This window comes from Bos javanicus, chromosome 5 (genome assembly GCF_032452875.1).
Source record: "Bos javanicus breed banteng chromosome 5, ARS-OSU_banteng_1.0, whole genome shotgun sequence".
Lineage (NCBI taxonomy): Eukaryota > Metazoa > Chordata > Mammalia > Artiodactyla > Bovidae > Bos > Bos javanicus.
The window spans coordinates 31,527,329-31,550,341 of NC_083872.1; the positions used below are offsets into that span (position 1 = coordinate 31,527,329).

Below are 23,013 nucleotides of genomic sequence, written 5' to 3' on the forward strand. Positions count from 1 at the left end.
GCTGCTGCTGCTGCTAAGTCGATTCAGTCGTGTCCAACTCTGTGCGACTCCTTAGATGGCAGCCCACCAGGCTCCCCCGTCCCCAGGATTCTCTCCAAGCAAGAACACTGGAGTGGGTTGCCATTTCCTTCTCCAATGCATGAAAGTGAAAAGTGAAAGTGAAGTCGCTCAGTCATGTCCGACTCTTAGCGACCCCATGGACTGCAACCCACCAGGCTCCTCCATCCATGGGGTTTTCCAGGCAGGAGTACTGGAGTGGGGTGCCGTTGCCTTCTCCGATGGAAAGTATAGCAGCTGAATTACATAAAGATTTCTTCCTGCTCTAATATCGTATAGATTAAAATGTTTAATGATTGAATATTTCCCACATGCCTAGCACTAGCTCATGTTTCCTATGTGTGAAGTAAAGGGCTGGAATCATTTTTATGGCCCCAATAGCGCTAGAAACAGATCCTCTGTGTAAGGTGCTGATAGTGGGGATCAAAGAAACATGCTGGTGACAGCCTTGGCCTTCAGAACCCAGAAAAGGACTGCAGGAGGCCAGACTGCCCTAGCAGCTCCACAGGAGGCAGAGGAGGCCAGAGATGCGCCCCTAGCATATTTCTTCAGCTTGTTTGGTTGGTGTCCCCCAAATTTTCTTTTTCATTCCAAAATAAAATGAAGGATCAAGGCTTCCATTCTGAAATATAAAATTTCGTAACACACACATTTCTTTCCCTCAATGTCTTTTGTATTTCCCCAATACTGTCTGTAAATGTATTATTCTAAGAGATAAATGGCAGATACTAGATTCAGATTGGAGAGGAAATTTTGACAGTGGTCAGAACACTGGCTACTTGAAGGGAGAAGTCAGGCAGAAAGGCCCCAAAGGTCAAATTACAGGCCAGGCGTGCACCACTGAGACTCATACACGGAAGAATAAACTGTCCCTTTTTTACTTTCAATTTTCAAACATTTAAACCAACATTTTTCTAGCTTATCCTGAAAATTCTGTAAGACAAGACAGATAGTTTTATCCCTATTTTATAGATGAGGCTCCAAGAGAGTAAGTGATGATTAACTGCAGATGAAGAGTTTGCAATTATATATGCCTGATAAGTGACTGAAATAGGCTTTTTTTTTCTTTTTTTAAAAAATATTTATTTGACTGCACCAGGTCTTAGTTGTGGCATGTAGGATCTAGTTCGGTGACCAGGGATGGAACCCAGTCCACTGGCATTGGGAGCGCGGAGTCTCAGCCACTGAACCGTCAGGGAAGCCCCCTGAAAGGGATTTTCTTAATTCTTCCCCTCTCTTTCTGGCCTCAGACTCTGTCCTGGGCTGCGAAATCCTAGTAGGAGTTTGGCAAGGACAAGAGTTGGGCCCTGAAGCACAGGGCAAGGGAGGGCGGGAGGGCAGGAGGGCTGGGTCTGAAGAGCAGCTTCAGATACCCAGGCTGGGACCTCGGGTGGGGAAGGCGCTGCCAAAGGAAGGATGAACTACTGGTCTGGTTGAGGACCCTGCGAGCCGCCTTCAGGGGAAGGCTGACAAGCCGCCCTCTCTCCAGCTCGGGAGGACTGGCACCCGCTCTAAAGCCAGAATCACCGACATCCTGGGTGAGTTCACCCACCCTCTTCTCCTTTCTGGCTACACCGTCTTTCTAACCCTCAAAGGGTTAAAGCGGTTTCCACGTGATTTTCCCATCATCCAGGTTACTCGGGCTGCAGCTCCCAGCTTGAAAACCTGGGAAATAAATAAAAGTCCCAAACAATTTCTCAGTACCCTAGCAATGCACCCTCTCTCCACCCCAACCCCCACTCCACAGAGAAGGACAACCCTTTGGGTAAAAAGTGTGTGTGTGTGTGTGTGTGTGTGAAAGGTGCAGGTGTGTGTCTCCGTATGGGCAGGTGCTGGGGAGCGGCTTCCCAGAGAAAGTGGGGCCACGTGGTGAGTGCCCCTTCCCTCAGTCCCCCTGGGGCTCTGGGTGCAGGAGATTCACGTGGGGCCAACGCTCTGGAGGGAGGAGGAAGAGGAAAAAAGTGGTGTGTGGGGAAGCAGGCCGCACACACCTGGCGCCTTGTGGAATGAAATCTTTATTAATTATTAAACCGAGTTCCCTCGGGAGCGAGCAGAGCCGTGGCAGGCGGGGCGGGAATGGCGGGGTGGAGGCTGGGGTAGGGAGGAGGGGTGACGAGTGGGTGCTGGGCACCCGTTCAGTCCCAGGGTACCCCGACAGGAAGGAAGCTGACCCTCTGGGCGCGGGACGGGGGCGGGAGGGGGATCGGGTAATCGCTGCTAGAGAGTGGGTTTCCCCTGCGCGTGGGGGGACCCCGGGAGTGAGGGTGGGAAGAGAATGCTAGAGGAGGCAGCCCGGGGGTGGAGGGAAGTGGGGAGAGGGCCGGCCGGCCGGCTCCTCCCCGGGGTCTTGATCCCAGAACAGTAGCCGCCTGTTTTCCCAAGACTGGGGGAGGGAGCGGCCGGAGGAGAGGAGGGGGCGTGCGGAGGGAGGGTTTCCATTCTTCTTCGGTCTCGCTCGCCCCTACCCCGTTCCTCCGAAGGGAATCGGGCCGCTCGGCCGGGCGTCCGGGGTGGCGGTGGGGGGGAGGGGGTGCCCAGACAAAAGGAGCTTGTGCCTTTAAGGCGGGGAGTCCGGGAGCCGGCGGGGAGGGGACTTCTGGATCCGGGGTAGAGGGCGGCTGCGCTGGACAACAAGGGAGGGGGCGCGGGCCCGGCGCACAGCGGACGGCGGGCGGCACGGCCGGAACGCCCGGGCACGGAGCAGGACCGCGGGACTGCCGGCCGGCCGGCCGGAGCCCGCGGGGAGGGCGGGGCGGGGGCTCCGGGGAGCCGCCGACCCCGGCCGGCAGGTGAGACCGCGCGGAGGAGCGTCGGGGGAGGCGGCGGCGCCCGGCGCTCGGGTCTCCGCGCGGCGGCGGGCGGACTCCCGCGCGGCCCCCGGAGAGTTCTGTGGTCGCGGAGGAGCGGGGAGCTCCGGGCCCTAGGGACTGGCGGAGGGAAGTCCGGGAGGGGATGGATGGGGGACGGTGGACTCAGGTCCGGGGCTGCAGGCTCTCACCCTCACCCCTCGCCGGGCGCTTCTCTTTCTCCACCCAGAGTGAGTTCCCGGCCGGCGGGGAAGGTGGGGAGAGGCATGTACGGCGGGGAGGGGCTGCCCTGAGGTTTCTGCAGCCGGGCTGTGGGTGCGTCTCCGAGTTTGAGGTAGAGTGTGGTTGTGCTTGGGAAGAAGGGAGGGAGGGGTGCCCTCTGCCTGCAATCACCCACCTCACCCCAGACCTTGGGAACAGAAAGGGTTGGTGTGCTGGCTGGCTGCTAAGGCAGACTTTATTCAGAACAGCTCTGGGGCCCGACTGAAAAGCTCGAATCAGGAGTCAGGCGGTGGACTCTCTTCCCCCAGCCTCCCCTGCCCCGAGTGCCTTGTGACTGGAGGACCCTGATGGGGCTTTTCTGGCTGTGGCGGAGGACGGAGCTCAGTGCCATCTTCAGGGAGACCAGGGGCTACGGAAGGGAGGGGAAGGGTCGCCGGACCTCCTGATACAGGCCCTGGCCGGGCTCATCCACATCTGGATAGGCCTGGAATTGAGGCCCACGTCCCAGCCTGATGGGTGGTGCTGGCACTGAAGTGCCCAGCCTGGGCAGCGCCTTCTGCCATGAACTTTCTGAAGTCCTTTTAAAGTCCCCCCGGAGCCTCCTTTTGCCAAGGAGGGCAGGGGCAGAGGGGTCCTGGGGACAGGAGGTGGCCAGGAAGAGGGTGTAGAGGAAGGGTGTAGGGCGAAGCAGCGACTACAGCCATCCTTGGGGCTGGGGCCTGGCCTGCTTCAGGCTCCAAGTCGCAGACCCACTGGAGGATACAGATTTGGGGTCAGGGGCCCTGGGCCTGGGTCTGCCAGGCTGCATGGACACAGCTCCCAGATGGAGCTGGAGGTGCCTGTATCTGCGTTGGAGCAGAAGATCAGTGAGAGAGAGCAAAGAGACCAGGAGCCTGGGGAGGAGGGGTCTGGGGCATAGGCTCAGGAGCCTGCATCTGGGGAGGAGCGGGTGGTCTGTGGTTCACAGAGTTGGGTTCCTGGACGTGTAGGGGTGGGGGCCCATATAGGGAAGTTTTGTGGCTTTGAACAGTACCCTGCCCTGTTCCCTGCCGTACCAGCCTGGCATGGGGTGCCAGGAGTGAGTTCTCCCAAGTTGGGCAGTGCTTGGAGTGGAGCCCAGGGTGGGATGGTTGAAGTTGGTTGGACAATTACAGATCTCCGAAGCTATCCGCTTGTGGGGTCAGAGTGTTCTTGGGAGGGTCATGCGTTCTGCTGGACAGTGTCTGTCCTTCCTCTGTGAGTACAAGCCACATGCTAGAATGCACTTCCAAGGGGCGGGAACATGGCCAGAAACGGGTCCTGTGGGAACAGAGGTCTGGCCAGTGGTGGGGGGGGTGGTGGTAAGGACAGGTCAGGGGATGGGTGAGGGTGAGGAGACTGAAGCTAAATATCACAGGGAGTGGGCAACCTGCTCACTCTGGGCTGTGTCTCATGCAGCTCTGGAGACTGACAGTTGAGGACATAGCGACACGTGACTGGCTGGCATGCGTGGGGTTTTGCTCATGATTTTTCCTCTCTTTCCATCTCTTGGACATTGACAGGCTTTTGGGTGCAAAGTGGTGGAAGGCGGGGAGAAGAGCTCATGTTTATTAAATGCGTACTACGTGTGTGGCAGGAGCTGTTATTCTTTCCTCGCAACGTTTCTTATTCCCATTTTACAGATGAAGAAAGTGACATAGGGAGGTGATGTAACTTTGTCCAAGGCCGTGAACCTAGCAAATAATCACAGTAAGGTTTGAAGCCTGGTCTCATTCCCAAGACCCCGTTTCCAGGGAAGTGTTTTGAAGTTTTGAAGGCTTTCTTCGGTGACCTTTTCCAAACGCCAGCCTGACCAGAAGTCGTAGGTTTTGGATCTGTTTCTCCAGATGGTGCTGTTGGTGATGTTAAGGGGTTGAAGGACACCGAGGGAACTTGGCAGAGTGTGCTTGGGAATGGGGGTTTCCCATGTGCAGAGAGGTCCCCAGGCTGCCTTTTGCTCTGTGGGTCCCTGGGTGTCAGCTTGAAGCACTGCTTCTGTGGCCACCTGGGGCAAGTGCTGGGTACTCCTCTTGTGAGTACAAATGTCAGTGCTGCTAGCTCTGCAGGTTTAAGTATGAGGAGCCCCTCAGGGTGCCCCGTGGCCATGGAGGAGTGTAGCCCTGGAGGGGACACAGGCATCCATGGTGGCAGGGCTCTCACCCTCACCTTCTGAGCTGGGCTCAGCTGGAGACACGTCCAGGGTTTTGTCAGGGAGTCCTCCCACCCCAGGTCAAGACACTTCCCTCCCAGAGACGTGAGATCTGGGGCTGACTTGATTACTCGTGATCTCTAGAGTCTGGGCCGGCTGTGTAAGACTACAGTGGACCTCAGTTTCGTTTTGTTTTGTTTGGCTGTCACATCTGTCCTGTGCACTGGGTGGCCACAGGACCAGCCTCACAGGGTTTTGGTTCAAAGCAGAGGGAAAGTGCATGGAAGTGTTGTCTATCCATCCATCCCCCAACCCATCTGTCCACTCAGTGAACATTCATTTAGACCCTTCTAGGTGTTGAAGATGTGGCAGTGAGCAAAACCAGCCAAAATCTTTGCCCTCGTGAGGTTGGCATTCCAGTTAGGAGAGACAGACAATGAACAAATAAGAAAAATATATAGAATGGCAGTTGCCGATAAGAGTGGTGGAGAAAAATAAAGCATAAAGCTCGGAAGAGAGATAGGGAGCGCCAGGAAAGGGGGTTGCTATTTTAATAGAGTGGTTAGGGAAAGCTCACTGATAAGGGGGTGTTTGAGCTGTGACCTGGAGGAGCCCTTGTTCTAGGCAAAGGGGACAGCAAGCACCAAGGTCCCAGGCTGACTTGTGCTGGTGTGTTGGGGAACAGCAAAGAGGCTAAGTGAAGCAGAGTGCAGAAAGAGAGATGGAGAATCATAGGATTATCACTATTATTTCACGTTAGCTTCTCTGAACTAGTCCCTTGAGCTTGCTTTTTTTCTATCTTTTCAACATATAAATTGGTTGAATACCTACTATGAGCCAGGCTCAATGCTTAGGGTACTTGGGGCTGGGGATAAAGTGCTGAACAAACTAGGTATCATCCCTCCTTTCATAACACTTGGAGTCTGGGGGCAGAGTCACACAATAAACGAGGGGTGTTGTGGTTGCTGTTCAGTCTTTAAGTCTTGTCTGACTCTTTGCGACTCCAAGGACTGCAGCACACCAGGGTTCCCTGTCCTTCATCATCTCCTGGAGTTTGCTTAAACTCATGTCCACTGAGTCAGTGATGCCATCCAACCATCTTGTCTTCTGTGGCCCCCTTCTCCTCCTGCCCTCAGTCTTTCCCAGCATCAGGGTCTTTTCCAAGGGATGATTTAGTTTCAGTTGTGATCAGTACTACGGAGGGAATGCATGGAGAGTGAATAGGGACCAAACCTAGTCTGGGTGGGGGCGCTGGGACACCTCCCTGAGGAAGTTACGTTTAAGCTGGAACCTGAGGGAGAGTTTGACTTTCACTTGGTGAAGTGTGTGGTGTGTGTGCGTGCGCGCGCACACGTGCAAGATCCCCCCTTGTACAGAGGTCACCAATTGGCAGCTCACAGGCTGAATTCATTCCATAGATGTGATTTATTTGGCTTGCAGTATTGAGAAATGTTGGTTACTTGCCAAAGTTTAATTTTTTTTTTTTAATCTTTTGACCGCACCACATGGCATGTGGGATCTGGTTCCCTGACCAGGGATGGCTCCTGGGCCCCCTGCTTTGGGAGACTGGAGTCTTAACCACTGAAGCACCGGGGAAGTCCCTTGCCAACATGTAAAACCAGGAGATGGCGTGTTAAAGTCTACTTTTTTTTTAAAGCTTCTGTTGAAAAATCAGATGGGATTCCCCTGGGACAGCAGTGGCACCGGTGCCCCAGTGCGGGGTGGTGCTAGCCCCTGTACCGGGTGTGCCCTCTCTCCTGAGCCAGGCGGCTTTTCACACTGAGAGGCGCTCGAGTCTGTGACCACCAGATCAGTGCCTTGTAGGGAAAAGGTGGATGTTTAAGTGAACTGCATCTCAGCTCTTACACTTGTGTGGCTGCTTGACCTTGGGCAGGTGACCCCACCCGTTTGTGCTTCGGTTTCCTCACCTGTTGATTAGGGCTACCCTGGTCTTCCTCAGAGTCATCTTAGGAGGAGGATGTGCCTGAAAGCGCTCAGCTCGGCAGCAGGAAGTGCTCAGGTAGTGAGAGCTGCTGGTGGCCGCGGCTCTCACTAACTGAGCAGGGTATTGACACCGTCTCATTCCCTTCCTCCCCGCAGGATGTCGTGGTTTAGCGGCCTCTTGGTCCCCAAGGTGGATGAACGGAAAACAGCCTGGGGGGAGCGCAATGGGCAGCAGCGGCCGCGCCGTGGGACCCGCACCAGTGGCTTCTGCACGCCCCGCTACATGAGCTGCCTCCAGGGTGCGCAGCCACCCAGTCCGACGCCCGCCACTGCCCCTCGGTGCCCCTGGCAGGATGAGGCCTTCATCCGGAGGGGGGGCCCAGGCAAGGGCCCGGAGCTGGGGCTGCGGGCGGTGGCCCTGGGCTTCGAGGACCCTGAGGTGGCCGGGGCCGTCGGAGCAGCGGAGGTGGCGCCTGCCGTGGCCACCAGGAGCAGGCGGGCCTGCTGGCGCCAGCTGGTGCAGGTGTTCCAGTCGAAGCAGTTCCGCTCGACCAAGCTGGAGCGCCTGTACCAGCGCTACTTCTTCCAGATGAACCAGAGCAGCCTGACGCTGCTCATGGCGGCGCTCGTGCTGCTCACTGCCGTGCTGCTGGCCTTCCACGCAGCGCCTGCCCGCCCTCAGCCCGCCTACGTGGCCCTGCTGGCCTGTGCCGCCACCCTCTTCGTGGCACTCATGGTGGTGTGCAACCGGCACAGCTTCCGCCAGGACTCCATGTGGGTGGTGAGCTACGTGGTGCTGGGCATCCTGGCGGCCGTGCAGGTCGGGGGCGCCCTGGCAGCCGACCCGCGTAGCCCGTCTGCAGGCCTCTGGTGCCCTGTGTTCTTTGTCTACATCACCTACACACTCCTTCCCATCCGCATGCGGGCTGCAGTCTTCAGCGGCCTGGGCCTCTCCACCCTGCACTTGGTCTTGGCCTGGCAGCTCAACCGTGGTGACGCCTTCCTCTGGAAGCAGGTGGGTGGTCAGGGAGGTAGGCCTGGGGGCATCAGGCCAGGAATGAGAAGGGGTCTGGTGATCAGGGCGGTGGCTGAGCCCTGGATGGACACTGGGTGAGGGATGTCTGGCTGGATCTGGAAGGAGGGCTTGGGAGGCCTGGTTTCGGGGGTCAGTCTCCATCTGGGATCTAGGGCAGAAGGCCCTGCTGATGGGGAGGAAGGCTGCAGACCCTGTGCTCTGCTCCCATGGGCCGCCGTCCGCAACTCTTTAGCCTGAGGCTCTTGAAATAGTATCATCTGCAGAGACACCGTGGAGGGCTGGAGGAGGGCAGGTGATGTTTAGCCCCTGGGTGGGGGCAAGTCTGAGAGGGCAGGGGAGTCTACATCCTACCCTGACCCCTGACCCCAGCCTGAGACTCCGAGCTTGGTGCCATCCTTCTAGGCAGTTCTCGGCGGTAATGCGGGGGCATCGAGTAGGTTTTCGATGGAGTTAGCAAGGGAGGAGTCACCTGTCACCTGGACCGAGGCCAGCTCCAAGAGGACAGGGGAAGTGATGGGTGGTCTCTTCTCTCCTGGGCTGGGAGTAGTTTGGGGTGGGACTGTACACAAGAGGGGCATTAGGCTCCGACCTCATCTCGCCTACTTCCCACTGAGCACCAGGGCTCTGGCAACTGCCTTGAGGCTCTCTGCCCATGTGGGCTTCCGCCTCTGGGTTCTGAGTGGTGTGTGAGGTGAGGCTCTCGTAAGCGCTTGGCTGCGGGCAGACCTGGTTGTCCAAGGGGCTGAAATCTTCTCTGTGAGAGTGCAGACAGCACATCTTGCCTCTCCCAGTCTTACTTTCCCTTTCTGTAAAAGGAAGATACAGACGGTGTCCACCTCGTGATGCTGCTGTCAGGGCCCTGCCCTCTGCCAGCGTGGAGTAGAGCCTCATAGGGTGGTGGTCTCACCTGCAGCGAGGTGTGGGGAGGCTGGAGGGGATGGTACCCAGTGAAGGGGCTTCCGGGACGTCCATGGCAGAGAGACGTGAGCCAGTGGAGTCGACTGTCTCGTGTCGTCCCCTGACCAGGCACAGGGGCTTTTGCCCAGCTGAGCCTTTGGGGCTGCTGTCGATACAGCTCCCCAGCACTCCTTGTGATCCCTCCATTGGCCCCTGCTTTAGATGGTGCTGCCCTCTTTCTTGCTCTGCCTTGCCCAGAGCTTGTGGCCTGTAGCCCACCCAGCCCCACCCACAAAGAGGAAGTTGCCTGGGGCTCCCAGGGTGAGAAGCTGGGTGCCCTGGCATGATGCCCTTCCCTGCCTTGCCTGTGGAACAGAATGTACCTTTTTAAGAGTAACCTTATAGCCACTTTGTTTGTGGAGCACATACCCGCAGGGCGCTGTCAGATCTCTTAAAGGGCCAGGGTCCTTCTGCTGTTGCTAGCCCCCCATCTCTCTCCAGGGGAGCTGTCACACTGGGCATTGGAGTTGGACTGCCCTCTTGGGGAAGGAGGAGCTTGGAGGTGGGACCTCCCATCCCCCATCCTTTCTAGGGTAGATGGGTGTCTCTTCCCTCCTCTCTGCTGGCCTGGTGCCCAGAGCCAAGCCCAGGGCCTGACTAGGGAGGCACAGTTCCATGGAGGCCAGGACTGCACCAGTCTCCCGCCTCTCCAGGGTGCCCAGCCAGTGGGGCTCAGTGCACATGTTCCTGGGGCAAGTGGAAGAAGCTGCCCATGGCCCATGCCAGCCCTTGGGGCCAGGGCAGCCCGTACCTCTCTCTGAACTGGGGATTCCCTGCACCCAGTTGGCTTTCAGGTTTCTGGGTGGGGCTCTGGCCTCCTTTCTATGGTCCTTGGGCAGCCCCTTCGCAGATCCAGGCCCTTCATCCTCTGACCCGCTCACCCAGACACACTGAGCGGTTCCACCCAGTGACCCAGTCCAGCCTGGCGTGTCCTGCAGTGTCCTGGCAGCCATTTTTTCTCACAGTCGGATGGGGGTCTGTGTACAGATCTATTTCAGTCTCTTGTCCCCCTTCCCCTTCCCTCCACCATGACTCACATTTTCCTCTTGGGCTCCTGGGGCCAGGAAGGGAAGTTGCCTGTTTTACCCCCCCTTTTCTTCTCCCCCACTGGGGGCTATTCTTAGAAACCCCCGAGGGAGATAGTGTGCCCCCCTTCTTCACCCCTGCTGCTGGGAAGGGGGGGCTCTTGTGAGCTAGACAGAGAAGGGAATCTGGGAAACCAATCCTAGAGGGCGGGAGCTGGGAATGGTGGGGGGTTAGCTGGCCTACCCTCCGTCTTACCCAAGGAACAAGAAGCCGAGGTCCCAGAGACTGAGTGACAGGCCCAATTTTGCAGGATGAGTCCTGGTTCCAGGCAGAGCCCAGAACTCCTGGCTTCCAGTTGGTGCTCTTGCCCTCCCTTCTCCCAAAACCAGAGCCCTGCCCCAGCCAACTCTGGGGTGGAGCCACAAGTGCCAGGTTAACCCCTGAAGTTCCAGAATCACAGAGGCCAGCTTCCCTTAGACTCGCTCTCCAGTCACTGTTGCTGCTGCTGACTGAGGATGGAACACCTTGGGTTGGGGTCCTAGGGTGTAGGGACCTGGCTGGACCAAGTGTTGGGGGTGGCCAGGCATGGTGGCACCCCATCCCAGTTCAGAAGAGTTCTTTGTGTCTGTGGAATTAATGACTCCCAAGCCTGGGTTCTGAGGTGGGCCTCAAGAGCGTTGGTGAGTGGAGTGAGTTGGCATCCTGGGAACGTGGGCTGTAGTGCACGGTAGGGTTAGGACACAGCCTGGAGTCTGACTGTCCTGGACTTGAGTCCCACACCAGCTACTACCAGCGGTGAGATCCTGGGCAGGTATATAACTTCTATGCACCTGAGTCCCTCACCTTTAAAATGAGATCATGCTCCCATCTCATAAGAGTTGTAAGAAATAACATTCATTAATGTATAGAGCACACCTATAGAATCCAGGCACGTTGTAAATAGCCAACAAATTAGCTCCAGTAATAATAATAGTAGTCATTATTATCATATTAATTTATGTCAGGGTAGGGAGGAACCTTGGAGATCTTACTGTCCCTCTCCAGGTTCTAGACAAGCAGACAGGTCCAGAGAGATGAGGTGACTTGTCCTGGGCACGCACAGGAAGATTTGGAGCTCAGATCTCCTGGGTGTCGACCTGTGAGGAGAACCACGTGCTGGAGCCGCAGCATGTGTCTTTTGTTTGGGGTGTTTGTGGGGCAGGGAGTCAGAGTGCTGGGCCCAGGCCCTGTGACCTACCTGGCCCTGGCTGATGCTTCCACTCCCAGGAGCTGTGAGAAGATCATGTTTCTCAACACGGGTGAGCCAGGCAGGGAGCTGGACCCCTATGGGGAATGGAGAGCTGGACTGCAGGGCTGGGGCTGGCTTGGGGAAGACAGGGCACAGGATTCTGGCTTCCTCCCTGAGGCAGTGCGTCTGCCGAGAGCCTAGCTAGTTGCAGCTGTGTGTGGGGGGGGTGGTCACCATTTGCCTCTGCCACCCCTTTGCAGCTTGGAGCCAACATGCTGCTGTTCCTCTGCACCAATGTCATTGGCATCTGCACACACTATCCGGCTGAGGTGTCTCAGCGCCAGGCATTTCAAGAGACCCGCGGTTACATCCAGGCCCGGCTGCACCTGCAGCATGAGAACCGGCAGCAGGTGGGGCTGCTCTCCCTGGTCACGGCCTTCCCCCGCCCCACCTGCCAACAGCTTGCAGGTTGGATCCGCCACCTTGTGCAACTCCATGGAATAGTGTGAATTGTTCCCCCTGACTGTGCAGCGCAGAGGCGCTCTGACTTTGGAGTTGCTGGCCTGTCAGAGGAGGGGAGGGAATAGATGGAGTGCACCTGAGGGGTTGAATGGGCTGTTGTCAGAGAAGACTGGGGTGTGTGTCTACCGAGGGCTCTAACGGAGGAAGGTCAGGCTAGGTCCCAGGAGGGAAGCTCAGGTCTCCAAAGAGGTCAGGGAGGGTTCCAGGGATGTGGAGGGACCAGGAGGGGTTAAAGCATGAGGCCAGGAAGATAGTGGTGCCCTGTTGAAACCACTGGTCTAGGAGCGGCTGCTGCTGTCTGTGTTGCCCCAGCATGTTGCCATGGAGATGAAAGAAGACATCAACACAAAGAAAGAAGACATGATGTTTCATAAGATCTACATCCAGAAGCACGACAATGTCAGGTAGGCTGGGGGTGGGGAGGATACTGGGAGAGGTGGGGGGTGGTCTCTGAGGGCTACACCGTCCTTCCGTCTTCTGCCATCGTCCACAGCATCCTGTTTGCGGACATTGAAGGCTTCACCAGCCTGGCGTCCCAGTGCACAGCGCAGGAGCTGGTCATGACCCTGAACGAGCTCTTTGCCCGGTTCGACAAGCTGGCTGCGGTGAGGGTGCTGGGGCTAGGGGGCAGGGCCGACCGGGTGAGGGCGCACCTTTCTGGCAGCAGCTTGGGGATGAGAGCCCGTGGAGTCTGCACTGAGAGTAGTGGGCTAGGTGGTAAAGGTGTAAAGTAAAGGTGCTGATGCTGCTAAGTCGCTTCAGTCGTGTCCGACCCTGTGTGACCCCACAGACAGCAGCCCACTAGGCTCCTCTGTCCCTGGGACTCTCCAGGCAAGAATACTGGAGTGGGTTGCCATTTCCTTCTCCAATGCATGAACGTCAAAAGTGAAAGTGAAGTCGCTCAGTCTCTCCCCTAACTCTTTCTGCTTCAGGAAAATCACTGCCTGAGGATCAAGATCTTAGGGGACTGTTACTACTGCGTGTCAGGGCTGCCAGAGGCCCGGGCAGACCATGCCCACTGCTGCGTGGAGATGGGGGTGGACATGATCGAGGCTATCTCGTGAGCACCGCCCCCCCGGCCTTCCTGGGACTGAGGGGGGCTCCGCCTGCCCCTCCCTTTCGAGGTGTCCTTAGGACCTTTCCTTAGTCTTGGCTGTCTCTCTGTCTTGGAGATCCACGCCTGGGGAGTGGAAAGGCTTCAGCCCATGTGAAGATCCATGTGCACCTTAGACTCCAGCGGCTGGGATGGGGCAGGGGGAGTCAGGGTGAGGGGGGATTTACGCTGGAGAGAATGCCAGTTGTAGGCCTGCTGGGAGGGTGGTGATTCCTCATCTACTCGCCCAGTCCCATAGGACGCTGCTGGACCCCTGCTGGTGAACAGGGTTCCCAAAGGTTTGTCCTTGAGCCCTGTGCAGCCTCCTACCTGTGTCCCGCCAAGGGTGTGCCATGTGCCCTGTGGCTGGGTCTGTCCTTGGCCACTTGGCTCCAAGGCGAGCTCAAGGCCTGGGCTCTGGGCTGGGAGTGGGGAGGACTACCGAGAGCTAAGCCAGGCCACCTCCTCCCAGGCTGGTGCGCGAGGTGACAGGTGTAAACGTGAACATGCGCGTGGGCATCCACAGTGGGCGTGTGCACTGTGGCGTCCTTGGCTTGCGGAAATGGCAGTTTGATGTGTGGTCCAATGACGTGACTCTGGCCAACCACATGGAGGCCGGGGGCCGGGCCGGGTGAGTGCGGGTCCAGGGGGTAAGGGGTGGTAGCCATCGGGCAAGCTGGGGTCTTACCCGCCTGTCCCACGCAGCCGCATCCACATCACCCGGGCCACGCTGCAGTACCTGAATGGGGACTACGAAGTGGAGCCGGGCCGTGGTGGGGAGCGCAACGCCTACCTCAAGGAGCAGCACATTGAGACCTTCCTCATCCTGGGAGCCAGCCAGAAACGGGTCAGGGTCGGGTTGGGGAAGGTGGCTGGGGGGAGGGGCAGATGGAAGGAGCAAGCAGAGGCCTTCTCTGGGCGCCTCTTCCCAGCCTGTACCTGTGCTATCCACACAGAAAGAAGAGAAGGCCATGCTGGCCAAGCTGCAGCGGGCACGGGCCAACTCCATGGAAGGGCTGATGCCACGCTGGGTGCCTGACCGTGCCTTCTCCCGGACCAAGGACTCCAAGGCTTTCCGCCAGATGGTGAGGGTCCCACCGCGCCTGGGCCGGGCCTTGGTTCTTATTTCCCTGAACACTCAGTATTGCCCTGCCCTCTTCTGCCTCCCTTGTTGAGGCTGTTGTCTCTGCAGTTTCTGGAATTGGGAATGGGAAGGCTGGTTTCATCCCAGGGGTCCCAGGCTCCCCAGAGTCTCTGGGGAAAGCCCTCAGCACAGTGTTGATGGTGGGGAAGGAAGGGACTGTAGAGGTGAAGGTGGCCTGCCCGTCACCTCATTCACACTCTGTCCCTTTCTCCAGGGCATCGATGATTCCAGCAAAGACAAGTAAGTCAAGTTGTTGAGGAGGGCGGGTGGGGGAAGGCACTTGCAGCCTGGGGTGAGGAGGTGGGGAGCTGAGATACCCCTCTTCCCTGGACTTCAGACATGTCGCGTGGGACTGGGTGGCACCTGCCCCGCTCACACTTCTCCTCTGAGTGCTGCCCGTACCCCTCCCTTCTCATCACCTGTCACGTGGCCGTGGTCAGGCGCCTGGTGAAGCCATGTCCTCTGCCCTCAGCCGGGGTGCTCAGGATGCCCTGAACCCTGAGGATGAGGTAGACGAGTTCCTGGGCCGGGCCATTGATGCCCGCAGCATTGATCAGCTGCGCAAGGACCATGTGCGCCGGTTCCTGCTCACCTTCCAGAGAGAGGATCTTGAAAAGAAGGTTTGGGGGATGCAAGGGCAGGAGGAGGAGGTCCTGGCAGGGTGGTCTGAGCACAAGTGAGGGAACAGGAGAAGTTTCTGGGGAGCGGGGGGGTGACCACAGGGCACTGTGGGGATTCACCTCAGCTGGGCCAACTGGCAACACGCGGCCTTCCGAGGGCAGTGGCAGTGCCCAGCTCAGTCTCCTCTCCCTCAGTACTCACGCAAGGTGGACCCCCGCTTTGGAGCCTACGTGGCCTGTGCCCTGCTGGTCTTCTGCTTCATCTGCTTCATCCAGCTTGTTGTCTTCCCACGGTGAGAGCTCTGCCCCTCCTTGCTGGGCTTCTCTTCCCTCTACCACTTCCCAGGCCCTTCTAAAACACCCTTGCAAGCACACAGTCCTGGGGCCTGCCCCCTGCCTGCCCAGGGAGTGGGAAAGGACCCCCAGATCTCCCAGAGTAACATCTTCCCTGGCCCTCTCCCGCCCAGCTCAGCTCTGATGCTTGGGATCCACGCCAGTATCTTCCTGCTGTTACTGGTCACCGTGCTGACTTGTGCCGTGTACTCCTGTGGCTCTGTACGTGGGGGACCTTCCAGGGCTGGTCGGGGAGGCCAGACTGGGAGTGGGGAGGGAGGAGAAGGCGAGGCCTCTGCCACTAGGCTGGCCCTGGGTGGCCTTAACCGTTGGGTGACGTGGTCTGTCTCTGTCTCCTGCCTCCTGACAGCTGTTCCCTGAGGCCCTGCAACGTGTATCTCGCAGTATCGTCCGCTCGAGGGCACATAGCACCGCAGTTGGCATCTTTTCTGTCCTGCTTGTGTTCACCTCCGCCGTTGCCAGCATGGTAAAGGTCCAGGGAGAATTCTCCTGCTCCTCCTCTGTGCCAAGCACTGTTCTGGGTGCTGGGGCTACAAAGAGGAACGAGACACATTTCCTCCCCAAAGCAGGAGTGAGGTTAACCCCTGTCCTCCTGGCTTGCTCCCTTTGCCTCTTGTTATCCCTCAGTGAGAACTTGGGCCTCTGGCATATAAGGTACTTGGGCATGGCCCTGGTAACCCCTCCCCTCCTCAGTTACCCTAATATATACCTCCTCTCCCCCTGTTTTTGCAGTTCACCTGTAACCACACCCCCTTACGAACTTGCGCAGCCCGGATGCTGAATTTAACCCCTGCTGACATTACCGCCTGCCACCTGCAGCAGCTCAATTACTCTCTGGGCCTGGATGCTCCCCTGTGTGAGGGCACCGCACCCACCTGCAGCTTCCCTGAGGTGTCCAGGCAGTGGTCAGGCGGGGTGGAGGGGTCCTGATCAGTACCAGTTCTTGACCTTTCTGTGCCAGGCTTGGTGGTGGGCACTGGGGACCCAGGATCTCACCAGAGTCTCCAACTCCAGGAGCAGCTCTGGCGTGGTGTGGTGTTGGGGTGTGTGGAGGGAGAAGGCGGCTTGGGTTTGAGGTGGTCGAGGGGGGCTCAGGTCAGGTGACGGCGTGCCTCGTGCTCTGCCCTCACCCAGACTTCCTCTGCCTTCGCTCCGCAGTACTTCATTGGGAACGTGTTGCTGAGTCTCTTGGCCAGCTCTGTCTTCCTGCACATCAGTAGTATCGGGAAGTTGGCCATGATCTTTGTCCTGGGGCTCGTTTATCTGGTGCTGCTTCTGCTGGGTCCCCCAGCCACCATCTTTGACAACTATGACCTCCTGCTGGGCGTCCATGGCTTGTGAGTTTATCCTCAACCCCTTTAATCTCCCAGGAGCCTCTTGACCCTGCTAGGTCGTTGAGAGACCTTTGTACCCTGGCGTGCTACCACTCATCCCTCACACGCGGGGAAAGGAGGTAGCACCTGACCCCCAACAGTCTCCTCAAGGAAACCCCAGACCTGGGAAACCCCTTTGTCTTTAGGCTAGACATTAAAAATAAAAACTCCCTCTTGCATTTGCGTGTTGCTTTCATATCCACTCTTAACTACTTGTAGGTCACATAGCTGCTTGGGGTAGAGCCCCGGCTAGGAAAGGAACCAAAACTCGGGCTCCTGCTTCAGGGCTCTGCCTGGGACAACACTGGCTTTTCCTCTGTAAAAGCCCACACCTTATATGGCAGAAACATATGGTGTGGTAGAAAAAGCCTCTGCAGCCTGCTGAGTTTGAATCCCTACTCTGCCACTTATTAGCCGTGTGACCTTAGATCGGTGAGTTAACTTCTCCGAGCCTCAGTTTCCTCATCTGTAAAATGACAGTGCCATCTATATCACAGGGTAGCTGTAAAGATTATAGTAACTGACATTTATCGAAGACTTGCTGATGCCAAGCACTGTGCTAAGTCTTTTTTTTTAATTAAAAGCATTTTTTAAGAATTTAGACTGTGCTGTGTCTTTATTGTGCTACTTGGGCTTTCTATAGCTGTGGATTTGCTAAGCCTTTTGCTCACATTGTTTAGATCTGATCACTCTTGTATTGATGAGGAAACTGAGGCTTACAGAGTTAAACAGCCAGGTCACATAGTTGGTGGGTAGAGGAGCCAGGAGTGGAATCTCTGCTCTTAATATAAGCAAATGCCTTGGCCTGGTCCCTGATCTGTGGTGCTCAGTAAATGCAGTTTCTGTCTCCTCTTCCGTGCCCTGACCTGGCGACCCAGAAAGAACCAATGACTTTGTCTCTTCTATCTTCTTGCCAGGGCTTCTTCCAATGAGACCTTTGATGGGCTGGACTGGTGAGTGAGGGCTCCAGGGCAGCAAAGGGCTGGGCTGCCAGACGCCTCTTTCAGCCACTGAGCCCGCCTCTGCTTCCCTCAGCCCAGCGGCCGGGAGGGTGGCACTCAAATACATGACCCCCGTGATTCTGCTGGTGTTTGCACTGGCGCTGTACCTGCATGCCCAGCAGGTGGAGTCCACCGCCCGCCTGGACTTCCTCTGGAAGCTGCAGGTGACAGGGCAGGCCTCTGGGGTGGGTGGGTGGTTCCTGGGGGCGGAGCCTGGGCCGTGTCAGGCATCTCTTAGGTTGGTCAAGGTTTAGCCTGCCCTGAGCCCACCCTGGCTCCATGCTTTTTCCCTGTGCCCACCCCCATCCCCCGCCTCATTCTGTCCCTGCCCCCTCCGCCCCTCTGCCTGTTCTTTGGCCTCATCTCTCCCTGGTTTTCTTCTCCCATGCGGTTCCCTTAGATACCCTTCTCCAGGTGTTGGCTGCTGTACCCACGCCTTGTGGATGTTGGGCAGTGGGTGATGGGTGTGGTGTCCACAGGCAACAGGGGAGAAGGAAGAGATGGAGGAGCTCCAGGCCTACAACCGGCGCCTGCTACATAACATTCTGCCCAAGGACGTGGCCGCCCACTTCCTGGCCCGGGAGCGCCGGAACGACGAGCTCTACTATCAGTCCTGTGAATGTGTGGCCGTCATGTTTGCCTCCATTGCCAACTTCTCTGAGTTCTACGTGGAGCTGGAGGCCAACAACGAGGGTGTTGAGTGCCTGCGACTGCTCAATGAGATCATTGCTGATTTCGATGAGGTACTTGTCCCTTAGGTTGGTGCTGGCAGAGGGTGGGGGAATGTGGGGACCAGAGAAGTGGGAGAACTTTGGATAAGAAGGCAAGGATTGGAGGGGCTCATCTGATGAGACCCAGAGATGTGAAGGGCAGGAGTAAAGGTAGGCACAGTGGAGTTGGGGACAGATATGAGTGTGTCACAGGCAGCAGGGTCAGCTCCAGTGGGGCAGGGTCATTGTTACTGGGGAGCAAAGGAGGATGTGAAGATCTGTGGAGGGGCCAGTAGAGTTAGCAAGTGGATGTCATTGAAGAAGGAGCTGGTAATCTGTAGACTACGGCCTCATGAGGCCAAGTAATCAAGATGATCCCCTGAATAGAGAAAATGGAAGTAAAATACGAGAAAGCGTCCTGAACATCCAGGTCAGGTCTGGAGAGAAGGCACTTCCTCAGTCTGGGACTCTTTCCCCCAAAGTGAGGGCTGGAATCATTAATGCCTGATATCCCTTCTGTGGTTCTGGGTTCTGTAGCGGGCTGTCAAAGTTGTCCTGGAGTTGTGTGCTCAAGTTCCTGCTTGGGTTTTGACGGCTGCCTAGTAAGGGAAACGTTTTCCGGGTTCCTAGCCCAGCACCAAGAGCAGTAGTTGGAAGCGGGGCTCACTTACTGGAGGGAAGTATTGAGACAGGGAAGTGGGGCAGGGGGCCAGAGCATGGGCAGGAAGGAGCCTTGGGGCAGGACTGGGTCTGGCCTTTCTGCCTTGACAGCCAGGTCCCCCTATGCTGTCCAGATCATCAGTGAGGAGCGCTTCCGGCAGCTGGAGAAGATCAAGACAATTGGTAGCACGTACATGGCTGCCTCTGGGCTGAACGCCAGCACCTATGATCAGGCGGGCCGCTCCCACATCACTGCCCTCGCCGACTATGCCATGCGGCTCATGGAGCAGATGAAGCACATCAATGAGCACTCCTTCAACAATTTCCAGATGAAGATCGGTAAGAAGGCCTGGATCATGGCACGTTTTCCCAGGGCTGTTTTTGGGGTGAAGCTGAGGCAGCAGGCTGGGGATGGTGTATCAGGAGTCCTGTGGGGGTTTCCTTTTCTCCTGCTCCCTATATCATCTGATGTTAAGAATAGATACCATTTATTAAGGGCCTCCTATGTGCTAAGCATTGTCTCAGATTTTTTTTTTTTTAAACATATATCAATTCTCACATTATTATCCCCTTTTACAGAAAAGAGTTAGATTTTCAGAATGGGTAGATAACTCAGCCAAGGTCACACAACTAGTTATGGCTGAACCGGGATTCAAGACCAGGTTTATGTAGATACCAGTACCTATGTCCCCATCTGTGGCTGGTCTGATAAGAGGAACTTGCTCCCAGATGAGCCGGTGGATGGGAGTTGTTAATAGCGTGGGTTCTCGAGTCAGAATGTCTGGTTTGAATTCTGGCTCTTCCACTTATGGGCTTATTTAGCAAGTCACCTAACTTCTGTAAGCTTCAGGTACCTTTTCTATAAAATGGGGATGATGAGCCCTACCTTGTAGGGCTGTTGAGAGGCTGAGATAGTATAGAATGCTTATAGAGCGGTTGGCACAGCATGAACCTTTGTTGGATTAGCTGCTGTTTTGGCATAGCCCTTCTGACTCAGGGGAGCTCCTTGGCATTCTTTACAACCAGGAGACTTGTCCCTTTTCCATTCTTCTCTGGGTCCTTCTAAAGGTGCCAGGAGGTGGTGCCTCCCTGGGCTGACTGGGGAACATCCACTGCTCTCAATTTCTTACTTTTACCCACCCCAGGACTGAACATGGGCCCAGTTGTGGCAGGCGTCATTGGGGCTCGGAAGCCACAGTATGACATCTGGGGGAACACAGTGAATGTCTCGAGTCGAATGGACAGCACCGGGGTCCCCGACCGAATCCAGGTGAGGGGGTTGTAAGCGGAAGCTGGGGGGGGTCTGGTGTGGGGAGCTTCCACAGGGCCCCCTCTGCAGTCAGCCAGGACAGGGGTAGGGTGGCGATATTCTGTGTTTGGTGGAGGGGGTTATGCGGGCAGATAGTAGCATGACCAGAGAACCCCTGGGACCCTGCAAATGCAGCAGGAAGGATCCTGGCCTAAGCAGGTTCCCCCCCCCCACCCCGCCCCCCCAGGTGACCACGGACCTGTACCAGGTTCTAGCGGCCAAGGGCTACCAGCTGGAATGTCGAGGGGTGGTCAAGGTGAAGGGCAAGGGGGAGATGACCACCTACTTCCTCAATGGGGGCCCCAGGAGTTAGCAGGGCCCAGCTACAGATCAACTGAAAGGACCAAGGTGGGCATTTGTGTGGACTCTGGGCTCGCTGGGGGAAGCTGTGGCAGGGGGCACTGAGCCTCCAGACCCTGCTGATCACAAAGGGAACACCCCAGCAGGCTGCGTTCAACTACGTCCTCAGGCTGGTGAACGAGGGGATACCAAGAGGATTATGCAAGTAACTTTTTAAAACTAGGGTAGGGTTGTTTTCCCTCCTTTCTTCCAGCTTTTGGGAGCAGGGGAGGGGGCAGCAGCAAAGGTGGGGGATCCTTCCTACCTGAGAGATTAAAATGGCAGCTTGTCACACCTCCCCTTTCCCTGTCCGTCTGGGCAACCGGCTCAGGGCTGGGCCCTTCCTTTCCCTTTTTCCTGGGAATCTTTTGTACAAAGACTGGGGCAGGCTTGAAGAGTGCCTGTTCCACGCTTGCCTTTGCTGTGCCTGCATCCCCAGCATGGGTCCTGGGCCCTCCCCACCCGGTCAGGTCTCCCTCAGGGACACAGGGCCAAGGAGGGAGAGGCTCGGGAGACCCAGCTCTGTCCATATTTCAGGGGAACGTTTCCATTTGCCAAATCCTAGTCCCACGATCTGTCCCCAAAGGGGAACAAAGGGACTTCTGACAGCTCAGATTAGCCCCAGTTCCTGCACAGCTCCAGGGAGAGGGGCATCTGGTCTCATTGGTACTGTGAAAACACCCAGGAGGGAGCAGGAATGTGCATGAGGGCATTAGAAGACTGGAAGGTGGATGTTCGCCTGCAGGTGCCAAAGAGAGCAGGCCAGCCAGGGATGGGGGTGGTGCCAGACTCCGAAGGTCAGGATCAGGCTGCTCTGCCCCCGCGCACTCTTGCTGTCTGCTGCAAGGGACACAGAGCGTCTCTACCCCTTCTGTTGCCAAATAGAACAGGGCCAGGGCCTGGAGGAAGACGACCCTGATCCTAGACCCGTCCTCCCAGACCTGGCACTGGGGAGGGCCTGTGTGTCTGTGTACTGTGTGTGCACGGTGGTCTGTGTGTGTGTCTGTTTTCCAGGTCTGTGTGTCCTTGCGCTCCTGCTCCTCGACTCTCCACCCTGGGTTGCCTCTTTCCTGTGGGCTTCTGTCTTCTGGGAATTAAGGCAGGATGTCTGATTTCAAGGGATGGAGACAGATGCCCAGTTTGCACAGGAGTGGGATGGGGTGTGGTAACAAAAGGAGGGTGACTGGGGAGAGGACTTTTGTGCCAAATCCCTAATTGCCTCGTGGGGACCACGTGTGCAGCATGACACTCTCTCTGCTAGGGCAGGGACCCAAGCGCCTGCTGGAGCCCCCGTGCTCCTTGCACTTGAACTCTATGGGGTTTGGTGGGCAGAGGCTCAGGAGTCCCCTGGATTTCCCCAGCTGGTATCCTGGGACGTGGTAAGCCTTGGGGCTGGGGTAGCTTGGGATCCCCCGAGGACCCAGATTCTGGTACTAGGGGCAAGGGGAGGGGAACCCGGACCTCAGCCGTCCCCAGTCTACAGCCTGAGCCCAGTGTGCTCCAGGCTCCCCAGTCCCCATGAAGCCTGCGGGGGCTGGCAGGAGGGTTAGGAGGGCTGGGCCTTCGATTCCCTTCCTGTCCGCGCCTGCCTTTCACCCGCTTCCCTGCAGCCTTGCCTCTGGCCTGAATGAGTCGGTGCTTTGGTTTCTCTGTACCTGTTTAAGCTGAGGCATTGGCCACAGTTTTGCTTGAAGATCGCTTTGTCTCAGAGGTGTTAGAGGCAGAGGGGAGAGGGTCCCAGAGTTGCTGACTTTGGGGACTGGAAGGGGCAGGTGGTACTCTTGCCCTTCCTCATGCCCTTTCTGACTCTAGTTCCTTGCAGACATTGTTTCTGGCTCGTACTGACTGCTCTGGGGGATCTCCATGTATCAGCCAAGTGGGCCATCAGTCACTTCATTAGCCAAGGCAGGAGAAGAGAAAAGACTAGGTGGTCCAGATGAAGTCAGCTCCCCTTCCCTCAGCCACAGCCCTGGACAGGAAGGTTCTGCATGGGGTCCTGGGGTGGGGATGAGGCTGTAAGGAGACCAGAGTGGAAGACCGCTTCCCTTACAGCAAAAGTGAGTGACTTGTGTCTGCTTCTTGCCAGTGGAGGGGCCTGTCTGCACCCTGGCTCCCCGCACCACAGTGCCAGCCATGCATTTCCCCTGGGTTGATATTGCCCCCTTCCTTGCCAGTTGGTGGGGGAGTCAGTGGATGGGAGGCCCATGGACTTTGGTTTTATAATGTAACCAGCGTGGGGCGGGGGGAGGGTGGCATACCATTGTATTTCAGTGAAATATTTAATATATTTAAATATCAATAAAAATCAAACTTTGTAAAATTCCCTGTTCTCTGCAGCTGTTCTGGGCCCTGGGTTGGGTCTGAAGTGGCAGAGCCTGGTGGAGGGCAGTCCCCTGCCGGGGTTCTGTAGACCTCTCTCATCTGCTAAGATAAAGCTGCAGTGT

The 23,013-nt window shown here is 57.0% G+C and overlaps 1 protein-coding gene and 1 long non-coding RNA gene across 7 annotated transcripts; one reads left to right on the forward strand and one right to left on the reverse strand.

Annotated features, from left to right (window-relative positions):
- The first annotated feature begins 1,453 nt into the window (after window positions 1-1,453).
- Window positions 1,454-22,891, forward strand: ADCY6 (adenylate cyclase 6). 6 transcript variants are annotated; one of them, XM_061416287.1, is made up of 22 exons: window positions 1,454-1,595; window positions 7,354-8,212; window positions 11,705-11,854; window positions 12,249-12,370; window positions 12,460-12,571; window positions 12,899-13,026; window positions 13,532-13,690; window positions 13,765-13,906; window positions 14,016-14,144; window positions 14,418-14,443; window positions 14,676-14,823; window positions 15,019-15,116; window positions 15,291-15,378; window positions 15,527-15,643; window positions 15,910-16,068; window positions 16,336-16,514; window positions 17,468-17,503; window positions 17,586-17,715; window positions 18,031-18,294; window positions 19,056-19,260; window positions 20,067-20,191; window positions 20,418-22,891. In XM_061416287.1, exons 2-22 carry the CDS (start codon window positions 7,355-7,357, stop codon window positions 20,541-20,543), a joined length of 3,501 nt encoding a protein of 1,166 aa, XP_061272271.1. In that variant the 5' UTR covers window positions 1,454-1,595; window position 7,354; the 3' UTR covers window positions 20,544-22,891. The 6 variants fall into 6 exon arrangements, with proteins under 6 accessions (XP_061272271.1, XP_061272272.1, XP_061272270.1 ...); XM_061416288.1 differs by lacking the exon at window positions 1,454-1,595 and adding an exon at window positions 1,906-1,926; XM_061416286.1 differs by lacking the exon at window positions 1,454-1,595 and adding an exon at window positions 2,762-2,846.
- On the reverse strand, window positions 8,044-10,668 carry LOC133247459 (uncharacterized). The gene is made up of 2 exons (XR_009736387.1): window positions 10,472-10,668; window positions 8,044-9,039 (listed from the first exon to the last, which is right to left on the reverse strand). It is a non-coding gene; the product is annotated as an uncharacterized LOC133247459 (long non-coding RNA).
- Window positions 22,892-23,013: the final 122 nt, after the last annotated feature.